Below are 17,111 nucleotides of genomic sequence, written 5' to 3'. Positions count from 1 at the left end.
TCTATTTATCATGTAAAAGTTCAGTTAACCCTAATAAACCAACGATATATTTTACTTGTTATTAATTATTGGGTTAAATATGTTTTTAGTCCCTAAACTATTGGTCGTTTCTGGTTTTCGTCCCTCTTTCAAAGTAAAGTACAATTTGGTCCTCATTCTTTTCGAAAACGTTCGTTTTAGTCCTCGAAAACTAACACCGTTTAAAAATTTGGTCCTCATTTAACAACAAAATGAGGACTAAAACCAAAGTTCCAAGGACTAAAACGAACGTTTCGAAAAGAATGAGGACCAAATTGTACCTTACTTTGAAAGAGGGACGAAAACCAGAAACGACCAATAGTTTAGGGACTAAAAACATATTTAATCCTTAATTATTATATGTGAAGTTGTGTAGTACAGTTATAAAAAAAATTATAAGATTTAGTTTATTTATGTCAATTAAATAAAAAAAAAACGCCTGATTAATCTTTCAGTTTCGAATTTTTTATTAAATTTATAGTTTTTTTTTCTTTTTTATTAGACAAATTTTGTGAGTGTGTATATATATATTGTGCTATGTTAAACAAATTGTGATGTATAAAACAAATTTTGTGTGTGTATATGTATTGAAAAAAAAAGTTAAAATTTAATTTTCTAGGAATCAAATTCTAACTTATAAAACCATAAATATTTTTATACTGTGCTATGCTCGTAAAAAAAAAAAAAGAAAACTATGTTATGTGAGAAAAAAAAAATCATTAAAATGTATTTCAAATGTGTCTATTCGGATAAGGATAGAAAAACCTGAAAGTTTTGGATATTTGCAAAACCTTATTACAAATTAGATAATTTGGAAAGCTACTCTAGATTGTTACTATATATATATATATATATATATATATATATATATATATATATATATATATATATATATATATTATTCTATACTATCATATAAAGAAAGTTTACCGTTTTTTTTCTTCATATGTTGGTTTTCCAATTTGATCTTTTAATAAATAATTATTTTAAAATAAAATAATTAATTTTTCTTTCAAGTGATTTTTTTAAAATTTATCTGTTGTCTTTTTTTAACTTAATTGTTTTTTTAAAAGTAAATAACCATTTATAATAAAAAAAATTACTTACGAAATAAATTAAAAATGTTTTATTATTATAAAAAGAAGTGAATACATGTGTTTTCTGATTGAATTCAATTAATCTAAACTGAATCAAAATCAATTTGTTCCTAATCGGTTAGGTTTGAATTTTAATTTATTTATTTTGTTTTAAATTGGAATCATGAAAGTTGATTGGTTGAAAATTTTGTACAAATCTGGTCAAAATTTACATGTGAATATAGTTATTGTCAATTTAAAAGGGATAAATTATCAAAATTGAACTACATGTTAAAAAGCGCAGTTTTATCTAGTAAATGAGTATTTTGTATTCTTTGATGAATCATAAACTTTAACTTAATGAAATTTAAGAGTATATATGTATGTGGTTAAGGACACATTTATCAACTTAATGAATGCAAAAGGGTCCTTGTCAATCTTTTCTGAAGTTGTAAAATTAGAGTTTGTAAAATTAGAGTTTGTAAAAGCTTTTCTTCATGCATATATCCGATAGAAGAGAAGCTGTCGCCATGCAAGTTGAAGCTCAAAAAAGGTAGTGGGTTTAACCAAGGTAAAACTTCGACAATTCTTCAAAGGTTAACAGTAAATTTAGTTTGGCAAAAGACTTGCAATGTTCGGAAAAATTGTGTCCACGAAAAGTTAGCAGTAAATTGGAAAGGTCAGTTCAGAATTGTTCATACCGACTTGAGTATCCAGATAGAAAAGCCATCCTGAACACGTAGAATGCATCACATCTCAATGTTTAATTTCAGTTGAATATCTTATGTAATACCTTTTGATAATTAATAAAATCAGGAGTTTTCAGACACAAGAATTTGTACAAATCAATTGCTTGAAACAACATAGCAATTTTAGAGAAACTCTTTAGCCAAGAGAACGTTCTAAGTGAACTCCTAGTGTTGTCCGATTGGATAAGAATGTTCTACATGAACTCTTATTGTATCACAACTTCTTCAGCCTAGGAAATGTTCTAAGTGAACCCCTAGTACTGACTGAACGGAGAGGAACGTTCTACGTGAACTCTCATCGTATCACAAATTCTTCAGCCTAGGAAACGTTCTAAGTGAACTCCTAGCGTTGACCAATCGGTGAGGAAGGTTCTATGTGAACTCTCATCGTATCGCAACTTCTTCAACTCAGGGAACTGTCGTGCAAAAGATATTTGATTGTCCCCGAAAATGACACTCTAAAGAAGCAAAAGATATATTTAAGTTTTTTGGGTCCGACAAGGATTGACCTTGCTCCTACATGTTCTGATTCAAAATGAGAAATCAATCTTACGTAGTTCTTTTTGAAAATCTGTTTGGAAAGTTTGTTTGAAAAATTGCTTGGAAAATTTGTTTGGAAATGATTATGAATAATTTTGGATTCTTTAGGAAGTGAACCTAACAAGGACTAGCCTTACTCCTACGTATCTCCACTCTTGATGGAGAATCAAGGATCACGTAGTTTTGGCTGAAAGATTGTTTGTTTGTTTGAAAATGTGGATGTTTTTGTTGTAAATGATAAACTGTTGCAGGACAAATGATGGTTGGTGTTGAAGGTGAGGGGAAGTCAAGAGTGGTGTGGTTAGGCCATGGTTATGGGGTCTAGTAGATGGAAGAAAAAGACCGGATGGTGATGAAGGGATTTGATGCAAAGAAAAGGCCCTTCTCTAAAGCTATGCTTGGGGAAGATCAAGGAAAAGAAGCAATACCTCTAACTTAAGATCTTCCCCCTCTTTTTTATCTGTCTTTTTCCTTTTGTGCATTATCTCGTGACTTTGCCCCGCTAGGATCAGCTTGGATCAATTTGGTCAAATCCTATTCATTGTCAAAACCATTTTTCCTTTGATGTATGAGCACCTATATGCATAGGAGGAGGAACAAAGGAATACGAACAAAGATGATTGCGTATAGGCATTATCGTTGTAAGCATGGCTGGTACAAGTTGTAGGGTGAATGATAAGATAGTGCTTACCTAGACTGAATCGAGGGAAAGCACCTGGCTGCTATATTGAGAAAAGGCTCTAAAAAGCATAGTTGACCTATATTTCCCATTTTTCCTTTTTTCCTTTATTTTAACGCAAAAACAATTAAGAAAAGAAGTTAATAAAATGAAATCCAATAAAAGGTAACTGAAAATAAAAATAACAATAAAAATAAATAAATAAAAATAAAAATAGAAAATGCAACAAAAGAAAAGTTAAAACAAATAGACTTCTTTTCTTAAAATCAAAAGGTCTATCCATTTCGTATATGTTTATTTTGTGTTTCTACTACTTTATCTTTGTTATATATTTTCTTTATTAGTCTGAAACCTTTTATTTATCTACCCGAACGAAATTTGGTATTGACAAGAACGTTCTATGTGAACCTCTAGCTCTGATCGACCGGTGAGGAACGTTTTACGTGAACTCTCATTGTATCGCAACCTCTTCAGCCTAGGGACCGTTCTAAGTGAACTCCTAGCGTTGGCCAATTGGTGAGGAACGTTCCCCATGAATTCTCATCGTATTGCAACTTCTTCGAGCCTAATAAATTTTCTTAGTGAGCTTCTAGAAACGATTGAACGATGATGAACAAACTCTCGTTTCATTGAAGTACCATGCTTAAAGGCATAAAAAGACAAAATGTAAAGCGTGCATGGAGGAACATAAAGGTAACTATTTCATTAAAGTTGTGACATATATAAAAGAGGCCGCATAGAGAACAAGATAAACCTAACATCAAAAGACCTGTTTTTTGAACGACCCATCACATTGTCTAAAGAAGAAAAATACAAATAGCACAAAAAACCCTTCATTCATCCCCATCTATGGTTCCTCTTCAATATCTTCCACAACTACCTCAATGCATTGAGGCTCTTTAGCAAGGACGGGCGAGACTTCTTCTACTGGGGCAAGCGACAAGGGAACATCAAGAAGCTGACCATCGACCACCATCTTCATCACGTCATAACCCGAATGGCTGATCGAAACTTCTTGGGCCTCCTCTAGATGACGATTAAGCTCCTCATTTTCCTTTAAGGCCACCTCTAGGTCCGGATGAACAGTTTGTAGCTCTTCAATTGAGGTTGCACCTTTGGGCGTACCTACTACATACGTCATGCACACATTCGATCGAATGCTCAGTTCATAGGCTATATCTGTAGCCTCTTCAAAAGTCATCACGTTGAAGTATTTTTTTTCTCCTCGGGGGAAAGGTTGAATTGAGTGTAGTGAGCGATCCGAATGTTCAAATCGAGCGGTCCAGTACGTAAGGGTCCCTCCGGAGCACTCCTACTACTCCTCTTGTGAGAAGAGACTGACTTTTCCTTCGAAGATTTTCTTTTTCACTTATCCTTTGGTGGTTTAGGAACCACTGAAAGGGGAATTGGCTCGGAATCACATGGAGAAGGTTAAGTGGGTCAAGACTCTTGGACTGTTCGGGGAGCAGGGACCGTTCGGGAAGGAGTGGTGGATTTGGGAAGAGGAGGACGGGTCGAGCTGCCTTCGCCAGATTTCTTCAATTCTTCCTTACGTCGAGCAACCATCATGGAAAAGACGCTTGACTTCCTCTTGTCCATTTTAGCTAAGAGATCTGCAATGCAAAATGAAATTTAGATAAGTTACAAAGGGCATTTCTACATAGAATGTAACAAAAAGCTTATCGAACACCCTAGTACATAGAGCGTCAAAGCTCAGGTAACCGATGAGTGAGCGAGAGGAAGCCTTTCGGGGTAGCTGATTGATTTGGCTGATCGTCTCTATTTCCAACGGAGTCATCGTAGATTTTGCCTAGGAGATTACTCTCTTAGGATGTTTAGTCCAATAAAATGGAAATTTGGGTTGAGTGTCGTTCGTATAAAACTGTGACCGACTAGCCTAAGTTATTGCTACTTTAAAGAAGTTCTTTTTGAAGTCTTTGTATGACGTGTTAAATAAAGTAAGTAATTGTCAGTCTTTCATCGAAACTACCAATACCCATGACTTGTTCGGGTGCAGCTTTGCGCGAAAAAAGTACAAGAAAGAGGCGGGTGTCAAGGTAAGAGCAAGGACCGTGCAGACAACAGTAAATACTCGTATAAATGTCCAACCGTTCGGATGAAGTTGGGTGGGAGCTATGTTCAGTTCCCGTAGAACGCCCATTTGAAAGTCTAAAAAGGGTAACCTAACGCCCAAGTCACGCGAAAGGGTAGAGTACGCGTTGAAAAAGTGAGTGGCATAACCCTCCCTTCCATGGCAAGCACGCTCATTCCTTTTGCAAATGGCCAAGTTAAAGCACGCAATATCGTCAACCCTCGCCACTAAATGCACTCGATCCTTGAACCCCTCCAAATACAAACTGGTGCAAAAGTAGGGAAGATAAAGTCCTACTTCATGAGGAGCCCAATTATAACCTAGCACGGGCGAGGGTGGAGTCAGTACACAAATTTCCAAAGATACATTTCAACAAAATTATATGATTTTTTTTAAGTATGAAAACAATGAAAAACAAATATATTTTATCACATCATAAGAAAGATATTACTATAATCTCCTTTTTATTTTTCAATCCTAGACTGAATCATAATTTACATAACGTTCACCTCCATCAACATTATCATACAAAAAAATATACTCATTTTTTGTGATAAATTTCTCCGAGATCCCTTACTCATTATAGTTCTATAAAACAAGATATTACAATAAAAACAATCATAGTACTATTCTAAAATAGATAATCCATAACTTAGTGTTTTAAAAGGGTCTTTTTATAATGAAAACATAAATATGACAAATTTTAGAATTTGTAATTCAAAATTAATCACCAATTACATAACACATGTTCTATAAGAGTTTTATTCATAGTTATCAAATTGTTATTTGTATAGTATGAGTTCGACTGGTTCAATGTAGATCGGTTAGGTTAATGTCAACATAGAGTTATCAATTCGATTTAACAAAATGATTAGTGAAACAAATAAAGTCACATTGTCTTATAACAAATAATCTAATTGATCATTTGATAATAGAATGTACGTCTAACGTAATTAAGAACATTTGCAAAGATTAACATAAATCAGTATGATAATTGCAATTAAGAGGTGATTGAGTCTAATTAGGTCGATGGTAAATAAAAGCCAATTATAATTTGTATAAATAGAGAATTCATGTGAGGTAATTATGATCATTCATTGTTGCATTTAATACTAGAGTGACCAAACCCTTTATGACATAAGCATCATAGTATCTTTTGTAGGTATCATCCAAACTGTTGTGAACCAATCAAAGACTGCATTAAACCGAATGGAGAAGAGGATTTAGAGGTGACACATGTGAAGTAGTTATGATGATTGATTGTTGCATTTAATACTGGAATAATCAAACCATTTTTTACTTAAGTATTATAATAGCTTTTGCAAGTACCTTCCAAACAGTTGTGAAACGAGTTAATATTACATTAAATCAAATGGAGAGGATTTATAAGTGAAGCATGTGAGGTAGTTGTGATAATTAACTGTTGCATTTAATATTTGAGTGACCAAACCCTTTTTGATTTAAGTGTTATAGTACTTTTTGTAGGTATCACTTCAAGAGTTATGTAGTGAATGAAGACTACATTAAACCGAAAAGAACAAATGATTTACAGATGAAGAGAGAAAAAAATTAGAAATCAAACTACTTTAAAATTATTAATACTCAACCGGTCTAACATAAACCCTAACCATAACTTTTGGATTGGGGTTCTAGATTTATAATTATAGTATATGTTTGTTAAAATAAGTATTTTAAAGAACACAAATGAGTGTAACACGGTTAATTTTTTTTTGTTTAAGTACTGATTATTTAACAAATTATTAAATCACTTTTGCTTTATTTTTATTTTATTTAAATTTTTCTTATCATTATATAAGCATTCAATTATATATTTGGTTAAACTTGTAAAAATAGCTTATGACTTCTATATTTTTCCTAAAACAAAAATGATCACTTCTAATTTATTTTTAATTTATCTTAATAAGTTTTAATTGTGAGTGAAATTTCATAAAAATAAGTATAAACTCATATGTAATGAGTTTTAGTTAAATAAGTACTTAATTATAACTTATAAAATCCTTTTAAATTTTTTAGGATATACCATTTTACATTATATACAGTGAAATATTGTTCCTTAGACTATTGAAAGAAAAAAAAATTTCCGTGCAAAAATAAATTGAATTTTATGTAAAGTGAAAATTTCCCCTAAACCATTTTTTTTCTTTATTGTTTTATCTTTTTTTTCATACCTTAAAAATCAGTATAAACATGGATAAAAGGGTTTAAGCCTGGTTTTGGTTTGAGCACACATAGTAGAGAAGAGCACTCACAGAAGAAGGAAGATGATTATCCCCGTTCGTTGTTTCACCTGCGGAAAGGTCTCTTCTCACCCCAAAAGCTCAATTTTTTATAATCAAAATGTCTTGACATTGACTTTAGGTTTTAGGGTTTTTGTTTATTAATGCTCAATTTGTACCGTTTTCTCCTATTTAGGTCATTGGAAACAAATGGGACACCTATTTGGACCTTTTGCAGGCAGATTACAGTGAAGGGTCAGTACCCTAATTGCTCTCATTTTTTTTATCAAATTTTTATGTGTTTACTTATCTGATTATATGGTTTTATTTAATTTGTAAGGATTATACTTCTTTGAAATTTGTTCTGTATCTGGTATCTGTTGGATGGATAGAGGTGTGCTAAGACCTTGTGCTACTTGTGAAGTTGTTGTTCAACTTGTTAGTTTCTCAGAATCTGTGTTTGTGAATATTTATGTTTTCTGTCTTGTATTTTCAATTTCATTGTGGCTGGAATATTTGGGTAAGAATTTTTATATAGAAGCATGATTCGTCTCTGGGTCGAGGTCGTGGTAAGAAGTATGAACATGAATAATCTGTATTGTTGGTATTGTACCTTAAATTTTCACTTTGTGCCGTAAAAATTGTGGATGAGCTTGGTGCTGTGTAAAAACATGTCTTTTTCACCTTGTGTTTATGCAAATAAAGTGTAGGCTTGGAGGGTAAATACATGTTTTGTATATGTAGGTTCTGATTCTGTTGCCGTAGCTTTAATTGCTGGGTATTTAAAGGACATAATCGATACTCATTTCATTTTCTTTTCTATCTTTTTTCCAGTTCAACATGCATTTATATTCATGTAACATGTCTGGCTTAGCTGCAAATAAACTTGTTGAGACTTCTTAATGAGCTGATAGCTCATGTTCCATATTCTCGTACCCCTTCCCCCCAAAAAATTTAGAGAAATGTTATTTGTATGTCCAACAATATTTTAGTGTATCTATCTCTCTCCCGTGCTTCATTTATTAGATGTCACAATGATGAGAGAGATACACAAAAAATAACGTCGTATGTGGTACACATCTCAAAAATAAAAGAAACTGTTAAGAAATTTAAGTGATAAGCACAGATGTAGACCCAGCTCTCATTGCCCTATTTTCAAGATAAGAAAAGGTCATACATTAAGAATGTATTTGCATTTGGCATAACTTATAAAAAAGTATTACTGTATTGTATAATATTTATCTTACTGAAGTTTTGAGATACTCGATTCCTTAATGGAGTTTTAGTGTCTCCACAAAGATTGCTTTTGATGTTTCAATAGTGATGTATTGCAGAGATGCACTGGATGCATTGGGACTGGTTCGATATTGTTGTAGGCGCATGCTTATGACCCATGTTGATCTCATTGAGAAGTTGCTAAATTACAACTGTAATTCCTGTTCCCTCGATTAATCTTTTTGGTGTTTTAATTTTCTTATATCATTCAGTTTGTATTGATCATACATTTGTTTGTAGCTCTGGACAAGTCTGATCCCAGTTAAGAAGACTTGAGGAATAACGGATGAACAAGATGTTTCAGTTGCACTCCATTTTCTCTGGCCATGTATCAGTTTTTTTTTTAATTGTTTTGCTACAAACCAGTCATGGTTGTGTTCTTGTTCAGGGTTATCTGTTCTATTATAGGCCGCTACATATGTTAAGCACTTGCTTTTAGTCATTGTAAGGAAAAACTGTATTTTGATGTTAATAGTTCATACAATGACATGACTGACCAAACTTTAGAAGATTCACTTTATTTTTAAAAAAATCTGATTATTGAAGAATGTCGCAATGGATTCCAATGAATGTCCTAAATTTATGTTTATGAATATTGCTACACATGACTTACTCTGCATAAATATAATGCGGTTATGTAAAAACTAACCTTGAAACAACCCAAATGATAACAGAATATGAGAATGGCTCTTATTAACACAAGCACTAACACCAATTATGTTTAAATTGATAGTTTCTAATTTGTTAGACCGTCTATATTGTAGATTTTCAACAAAGATTTTAAGCATAAAATCTATTATGTTCAAGATTTTTCACTAAAGATATGATTTTCATTATAGAGAATGAGTTTTTCTACAAGAATTTTCAATATCTCAATAATGATAAAAAAAAGTATTATATTTTAAATTCTCTTTATTATAAAAAAATTATCTTGGATCTAAAAAAATTTAGTTGAAATTTTAAACTGATGTTTATTATTAAAACAAAAATTGAATGAGATTTTATAGCTAACTATATTAATTGTAAAGTTCCGTGTTTTCCTTATTCTTGTTAGTTTGTTATAATTAATATTTTTTTTATCAACAATTAAATGACATAAAGTAGTTGTCGATTTCTTCATATATTAGTGAATTTTAATTTTTTGTTTTTATTATTTTCTTAATAGATATTTATGTATTTTTTTTATTGTGTTGCTGTCATGTAATAAGCACTTTAGATAACATTTAAGCAGTGAAGTAACTTAGATAATTTTTCTAGACTAAAAATAAAATGAGAAACAAGATATTAAAATAATTATTGTGGAGAAAATAATTTTCTTAAGTTGTTGGAAATCAAAATTAGATTTAAAACTAATTAAATCTAGAAATTTACAACAGGTATAATGTGCGGATTTTTATATGGTTAAGCATTTGTTTATAGTCAGAATAATGATTTTTAAAAATCCAATTGTCATTGCTGTAGCACAAGGGAGGCTTTTTCATCTGAATGGTGTGATTTTTCTAAATATACTTACTAAAACTGGTAAATATTAAAAAAAAGTTATGTTTAACACGAGTTTGGAATTAAAAAAGTCTTGAATACAATTTCTAATTTTTAGTTTTATTGTAACTGTCAAGTTCATAATTTATTTTTTGCATAATTTGATTTGAATATGAATTTTATAAGAAGAAATTGTATTTTTTTAAGAAGGAGAGCGTTATGTATAGGAATAATAAAACTTTTAAATATACTACCTTTATAAAAAAAAAATTATAAACGGCTATGCATTTAAAAAATGTCTTTTTAATAAAATTAATAATTTAAAATAGAGTGTTAATGGTCTTTTCAAACAACACTTGAACAAATGAACATTTACCTGAGCAAAAAAACAACACCACATTTGTTGTCAAGAAGACTAATTAATGGAACCAGTATGCTGCTGTCAGATAAAACTATCAATTTAAGCACTTCTCAAAGTTTCAAATTGTGAGCTCTTAATCCTACTTAATTCATTCTCATTACCAAGAAAGAGCATCTTTTCTTCATTTGGAAAATGATTTAGAGGCAACCTTAATGTTAAGACACAAAACAACTCTCTTGTCATGTCATAAAAACTGAACTTTCTTCACTCAAATGGTGTCCTTTCAAAGATGGAGTTCCTTTGGACCTTTCTTCCACGGAAACCTTGACCATCTTCTTCGTTCACCTGAAAGATTCATAGAATGTTGAAGCATTAAGTAGGCTTAAAGGTGCATGTGGAGTGAACTGCATCTGCATTACTCTAGAAAAGTTAACACATATCAAGGACAGTGTCAGCAATTGACTAGCTACAGACATCACATTAGAATAATAACTCCATTGTTAAAGTTACTGTGTTGTCTTATTTACTTCAGTGTTATTGCCATCTAGAATAACTCCATTTAGCTAAAGTTTTAATGCATTCTGCATACTTTTAGAATACCATGTTAATCAACATCTTATACTGATCATAATTTATAGAGAATCTACAAAAAATTCTAGTAAACGGTTCAATGTATCAGTGTCAAAGAAATTGGCAACCACCATGAGGATAAGTCTTTGGTATTGAATGAATGGAGCCTACTTCTACTGTTCCTGTGATATGAAAGAAAGGGACATGCAATTTCTAAAGATAGATGCAGTGCCCTACCAAAGAATCTCCTCCTAATAACTCCTTTTAATCAGCTAAAGCAATCTGTTTCAGATATGAGAGAAGCATTTGTTTTCAATGAAGAAATTGGTGAGTTTTTCAAAACGGTTATGCTTTTACCTCAGCATCAGGAGGGTCCACTTGGGAGTCAAGATCCACAAGTTGATCTGTCTGGCTACAGCTCTCTTGATCATCTCCTTTGCACTGAGTTGGGGGAAAATTGGCCCACTGAAAATGACGAACATTTTCAAGATAAAGCTTAACAAAAGCACCAACTTTATAAGACTTCCAAATTTGCAAACGAGTTTAACTAAAAAGCAGCTTAAGAAATTAGACCTTACATTTTTTGCAGCAGTACTAAATGCTTCTTTGTGAGCCATGTCAGGGTTCTCAGCCTTTAGCCTTTTAATCTCTTCTCTGCATTAAACTAGTACTCTCATTAGAATTCAAAGTTTGAACTATGACTGCTATACAACTTTGTTCATTGAATCATTACTTGATGAAGCAGTTATAAGCTGATGGCGTTCGCTGTCTCTTCTCCGGAGCTGCATACAATCCATGGATAAGAAGAAAAAAAACAATTTTCAGTGAAGTATGAGTGCAAAAAACCTTGCTTTAAACTCAATAACTCATCTTACTATTGAAGTAACTATCTTACGTACGTTTATTCACAATATTACTCATTGGAATGAGATCCTCTTCCTCACAATCAGAATAGGTCATCAGGGATGCACTGTGGCTGTTCAAAGTCTTGTTAGCATCTTGTTCTGGACTACTTTCTTTTGGCTGGAGAAGAGTGAAGACAGTCACAAATGTTTTTTCAGAAAAGAAAATCCAATAAATGATGCAAATAATTAAAGATGAGTATGTGGGTCATTGGATTCACTACAGCAACACACAAAGGAAACAAACATAGAATTGGAAAGGTAAGCTATCACCTCAAGATGACTAAGAGATGCTAAAAGGTGGAAAGGGACAAAAGAAGCTTTCATCATGTTAACAGAAAGGAGGCTTGTGCAGTGCCCACATCTTACTGTCACCACCATTGACAAACTGCTGCATGGGACACTTACCTGCATCTCAGTTGAATTGAAAACATAAAGAAAATGAACTCAACAAGTGAAGTTAGAAAATACAGCCACATGAACTTGAGAGGTGCAGTTGAAGTGACAAAAGAGTCCATTACCATTAATATAGTGGTGCAGAATCCACATTGTACGTAACATATCTGTTCAGGAAGATCAAAAAGATGGTTCAGTGTTGACATTAGTGTGTATGTGTCTGAATTTGTGAGTGTATATCAGAGAGGAAGAGAAAGAAGAGATAGAGAGATGAAGGTGTGGCTCTTTTGGGACAAGGAAGCATTTATAGTTGAAGATGGACACTCATAAATCAATCATCATCTTACTTTAATGATTTGTGGAATGGGGTACTTAAGGTGGTTTTCATTGCCGGAAAGCACTCCAACATTGACGTTAAGGATGTGGAGAGTTTAATATTTTGAAGCCTTGTGTAGGGTGTCAAATTACAGCCACACCCTTCAGAAGAGGGTTTATGATAATTTTTTCCTGTTTGCATGAACATTATTTCTCACTGACAAACTTCTCCATAGGGTTGCAGTGGCCCAAAGTTCTATGGAACTTTGCAGAATGACTAATGTAACTTGTTTGTTTCATGTGTTGTTTTCTCTTTTATTGACACTCCTACCTCTCCAAGCCCTCTCTCTGTCCTAGATGAAAATGAAAGTGCAGAAAAAACTTCCATTGTGGAAGGGAGAGGAAGTTTCCACAAAGACACGTAGAGAAGGTAATGAGTCATCTTAGGATTTGTCTTTCCTGAATGACAGCAAAAGAAATAGACCAATGAAAAAGGATCCTCCCCTCTTTCTGTGCTCTCTTGACATGTGTCTTTCCCATCTATTTTTGTTTCACTTTGAGCCAAGATTCTGCATTAACCACATTGATTTCATTCAAACTTTTCCTGCTCTTTCTTTAACTCTCTTCCATGTGACTGCACATGAGTTGGTCTTAGTTTCCCAGAACCAAGAGTCAATACTCATTCAATAAAAATGAAAAACTAGTACACACAAGGTTATAGTTTGTGATGGCCGATGCAATTCCACTATGTTCTCCATGTGGTAATAAATTACAGACCAATTTCATAGTATATAAGTGGATGCAAATCTTAATTTACAAATTGGTTTTGTAAGATTGAGTTAGACTTAAAAGTCCACTTCGTAACATAGTATCAGAGTTATGAGTTAGAATTTATCCTAGCGAGATTTGTTGTTTGTAGGGCCTATCATTTGTTATCGGATCACCTATTAATGTCTAGTCTCACGTTCAATATGTATATGCTTTGGCTTGAAGGAGTATGTTGGAGATCCCACATCAACCAAATATAAGACAATTTCATAATACATAAATGAGTGCAAATTTTACATGCTGATTTTGTATGTTGAATTAGGCTTGAAGTTCACTCCTTAACAATAATATGGTCGCAATTGTCATAAAAGACAATGTTGGTAGAAATCACCATGAAACTATTTTTAATAACCTTTACACATATACTATGCTTCTCAAAATATCAATGCGCTTTGAAAGTGCAAGTTGGAAAACTAGTATCAAGATATTGACAAAGAGATTTTGGTAAATATGAGATTGACAAAGAATTGGTTCAACATGTCTCAAAGTGGATTAGATTTTGTTCCATGAACGTAAATGAAATAACGTGTGGAAGTTTTAAATTTTAATATGAAAATTGGCCTTACAATGTTATTGCAGACAACTAACTTTGGTAATCCTATTCCTATAGGCCTAGTCTTAGAATATGGGGGTGATAATGACTATTTCTTTCCACTAACAACCAATTGTTTGAAAATCTTTTACATGTTGTGATCAATAGCCATGTCCTACATACAAAATGAACGGAAGCTGTTTGGTAGGTAGGAATCAAGTACCGAAGAATGAAGATATACTTCTCCAATATCTGCATTATTTTTAAGTCATTTTTATAACCTGTGAAGATGTTTTTGTCTCCTTGCAATTATACTCTCATTTTTTAGGCACTGTCTATAGTTTATATTTTGCCCTTTTCTTCTTTGAAGATTGTCTCAACCCTGAAAGATGGCCCTGTTTGTTTCATCTTACTCTACTCTAAAGCTCATTAGTAACACCAAAATGAGTTTGGTAAACCTCTTTCATGTAAACAGAAAGAATCCAAAGAAGGAAATGATCTGAGTATAAATCTCATGAAAAAGCAATATTAATATTATTTTGCCAGCAAGAATGGCCTGTTTACTTGCATTTCATTTCATAAGCAAGTGATTCTGTAACAAGAACAAGAAGCTTCTTAGTCTATGACATCATCTATCTGAAGATGGCAACTTCTGCTGGCACTTTGAATGAGAAAAAAAATGATAATTTTTTAATATGTAAAGCTGTCATTGCATTTTGATGCACATAAGGAAAGGCTTGGAGGCCTTGACACACGGAAACTTTTGCTTTCTAAATGAACCTGAGAAGACTACTTAAGCATAAAGCTATGCACCATTTTCATGGCAAAAATTACCACAAAGCAAGAGAGTAAATTGAGCTTTTCAGCACACACATGATCAGAAGCCGAAAAGGGTATCTCATAATTGTGAGATGTAGTTGTTCAACATCAAGAAAGGGACTAAGTGTATTTGAAGCCTTGAAATTTGAACTAAAACGGGTGAGTCAAATATCAGATCATTAAGCCATATATGAGGTGTCACTGTTGTCAATTGAAGTTGGATCAAATCTTCCACCTACCCTTTTTATTCACAAAGATAACATTTATTTAGTTCAATGTTTCTTTGTTTACAAGAATGAAATTAATGTTCCCTTTTGTCTAGTTTATGTTCATCACTTTGCCTTTAAGTTTGGGTGTGCTTTAGATGATGAATCAGATTATACATAGGAAATGCTGTAAGTGTAAACTAATACTAACCTATTCATGGCAAAAGATTCTCCCAATTATGATACAGTTATTTTAGAGAGTGAAGACAAAGGTAGAAACATTGCAGGCTGCCATTGGCCTCTGGGTGGGAATGGTGCTTTCAATCCCTCAGTGTGCTCTCTCCCTCCTCAAGTAGCCCCCTTAGTAAGTTTTTTTTTTTTTTTTTAAATTCAAAATTAGTTTAAATAATTAATTCTTTTTAGTATATTATTAGTGAAAACTCATAAAAATCATTTTTACAAATTATTTGTATATAAAATTTATTTATTTTGTAGGTAATTTTTTCATTATAAAAAATTATTTTAATTTAGAAAATGGTCAAATTGATAATATTTAACAAACAGTTATATTTAAAAAATAAAATTAATAACATAATTATTTTAATTTAAAGATTAATTATTTACTTAAGGATAAAATTGAAAAAAAAGGTATACATCATAAGTGTGAATTATTATAATAATATTTAATTTATCTATATATTTAATTTAAGACTTGGTCGTCTATTGCGTATCAATTTTTTTAAGAGATCATGTAGTATTGGCTAATAAAAATCCAAGTTTTCTAACTAATTGTAGTTATTTATAATTTTAATTTGAAACTCTTAAATTTTTAAAAGTAAAAAAAATTACTTTTGTTAGCAAAAATATTGAAATAATAAACTATACATTTTATTAAAATAAATAGTACAGATATGGAAATTAGCGTAAATAGAAGAGACTAATGGTAGGCGACAGCATCTGTAGTGAAAATGTTTCCGTAAATAGTAGTTTTAAACTTTTATTTACATGAGTTAATATGTGTCTGTGTGTTTATTAAAATATATGTAGAGATTGAGAAAAAAATATATTTTTAAGTTTATAATTAAGTTTTGAATAGAATTAATGTAAAAAAATGATGTATAAATTTAGAAAGTTAATATGTTTATCAAAATATCAGTAGTAGACTTTGTAAAAAGATAAAAACACACAAAAATATAGAGTAAGGTATCTAAAAATAAAATGATATATAAAATTATGTAAAGTACTCACTAAAAATACAAATGAGAGTATAAACATATTGATATAATGTGTATTGCTAAACCCATTTAATCAATGCATTGACAAATACGTCTAATATGTGTTGTCAAACTCGTGTAATCAGTATATGGATACATTCGTCTAATGTGTATTGTTAGACTCCTCTATTCTGTATATGGACAAATTCGTCTAATATATAGTACAAGATTCATCTAATAATAGAATAAATAAATTCGTCTAATGTGTATTAATAGACTAATTTAATATGTATATGAACATATTCATCTAATGTATATTACATGAATCATCTAATCAGTGTATGGAAAAACTCATCTAATGTGTGTTGCAAGACTTTTCTTATCAGTTTATGGACATTCTTGTGCAATGTGTATTATTATACTCATTTAATCAATGTATAGAATGAATCATCTAATGTTTTTCTATTATACTCATTTAATCAGTGTATGAATAGACTCATATAGTGTGTATTGTTAGACTCATCTACTGTTTTTCATCATACTCATTTAATCAGTGTACGACCAAACTCGTCTAATGTGTATTGTAAGATTCATTTAATTGGTGAATGAATAAACTTGTCTAATGTGTACTAATAGACTCATAATTTGTGTATGGAAAAACTTGTCTAATGTATATTGCTAGAGTTGTCTAATTAATATATGAATGACCGATCTAATATGTATTGTTAGACCTATCTAATTAATATGAGAGACTTGTTTGATGATTTTTCTTTACTCATCTAATCAATGTATTCCTTGACTTGTCTAATAGTTTGTGTTATAC

General features: G+C 31.7%; 2 protein-coding genes across 2 annotated transcripts; one reads left to right on the top strand and one right to left on the bottom strand.

Moving 5' to 3' along the window:
• The first annotated feature begins 7,330 nt into the window (after positions 1–7,330).
• On the top strand, positions 7,331–9,218 carry LOC148193579 (DNA-directed RNA polymerase subunit 10-like protein). The gene is made up of 4 exons (XM_088099056.1): positions 7,331–7,472; positions 7,588–7,646; positions 8,726–8,820; positions 8,907–9,218. Exons 1-4 carry the CDS (start codon positions 7,437–7,439, stop codon positions 8,930–8,932), a joined length of 216 nt encoding a protein of 71 aa, XP_087955182.1. The 5' UTR covers positions 7,331–7,436; the 3' UTR covers positions 8,933–9,218.
• A 1,364-nt stretch (positions 9,219–10,582) lies between these two features.
• Positions 10,583–12,634, bottom strand: LOC124837277 (axial regulator YABBY 4-like). Its single transcript, XM_088099575.1, has 7 exons — positions 12,500–12,634; positions 12,252–12,386; positions 11,976–12,099; positions 11,810–11,858; positions 11,655–11,730; positions 11,434–11,541; positions 10,583–10,851 (listed from the first exon to the last, which is right to left on the bottom strand). The coding sequence occupies exons 1-7, from the start codon at positions 12,578–12,580 to the stop codon at positions 10,771–10,773; spliced, it is 654 nt and encodes a 217-aa protein (XP_087955701.1). The 5' UTR covers positions 12,581–12,634; the 3' UTR covers positions 10,583–10,770.
• Positions 12,635–17,111: the final 4,477 nt, after the last annotated feature.

The sequence above is a fragment of the Vigna umbellata genome, chromosome 9, assembly GCF_029865625.1.
Source record: "Vigna umbellata cultivar VRB3 chromosome 9, Vumbellata_1.0, whole genome shotgun sequence".
Classification (NCBI taxonomy): domain Eukaryota; kingdom Viridiplantae; phylum Streptophyta; class Magnoliopsida; order Fabales; family Fabaceae; genus Vigna; species Vigna umbellata.
This window is presented reverse-complemented; position numbering and strand designations above follow the sequence as displayed.

Excerpts from the sequence above, each read along its gene's own strand:
- LOC148193579 (XM_088099056.1), top strand. The coding sequence starts at position 7,437 with ATGATTATCCCCGTTCGTTGTTTCACCTGCGGAAAG. Across the intron at positions 7,647-8,725 it reads CAGGCAGATTACAGTGAAGG|AGATGCACTGGATGCATTGG; the intron begins GTCAGTACCCTA and ends GATGTATTGCAG. Across the intron at positions 8,821-8,906 it reads GAAGTTGCTAAATTACAACT|CTCTGGACAAGTCTGATCCC; the intron begins GTAATTCCTGTT and ends ATTTGTTTGTAG.
- LOC124837277 (XM_088099575.1), bottom strand. The coding sequence starts at position 12,580 with ATGTCAACACTGAACCATCTTTTTGATCTTCCTGAACAGATATGTTAC. Across the intron at positions 11,859-11,975 it reads GAGTAATATTGTGAATAAAC|CTCCGGAGAAGAGACAGCGA; the intron begins GTACGTAAGATA and ends GATTGTATGCAG. Across the intron at positions 11,542-11,654 it reads TTAGTACTGCTGCAAAAAAT|TGGGCCAATTTTCCCCCAAC; the intron begins GTAAGGTCTAAT and ends CGTCATTTTCAG.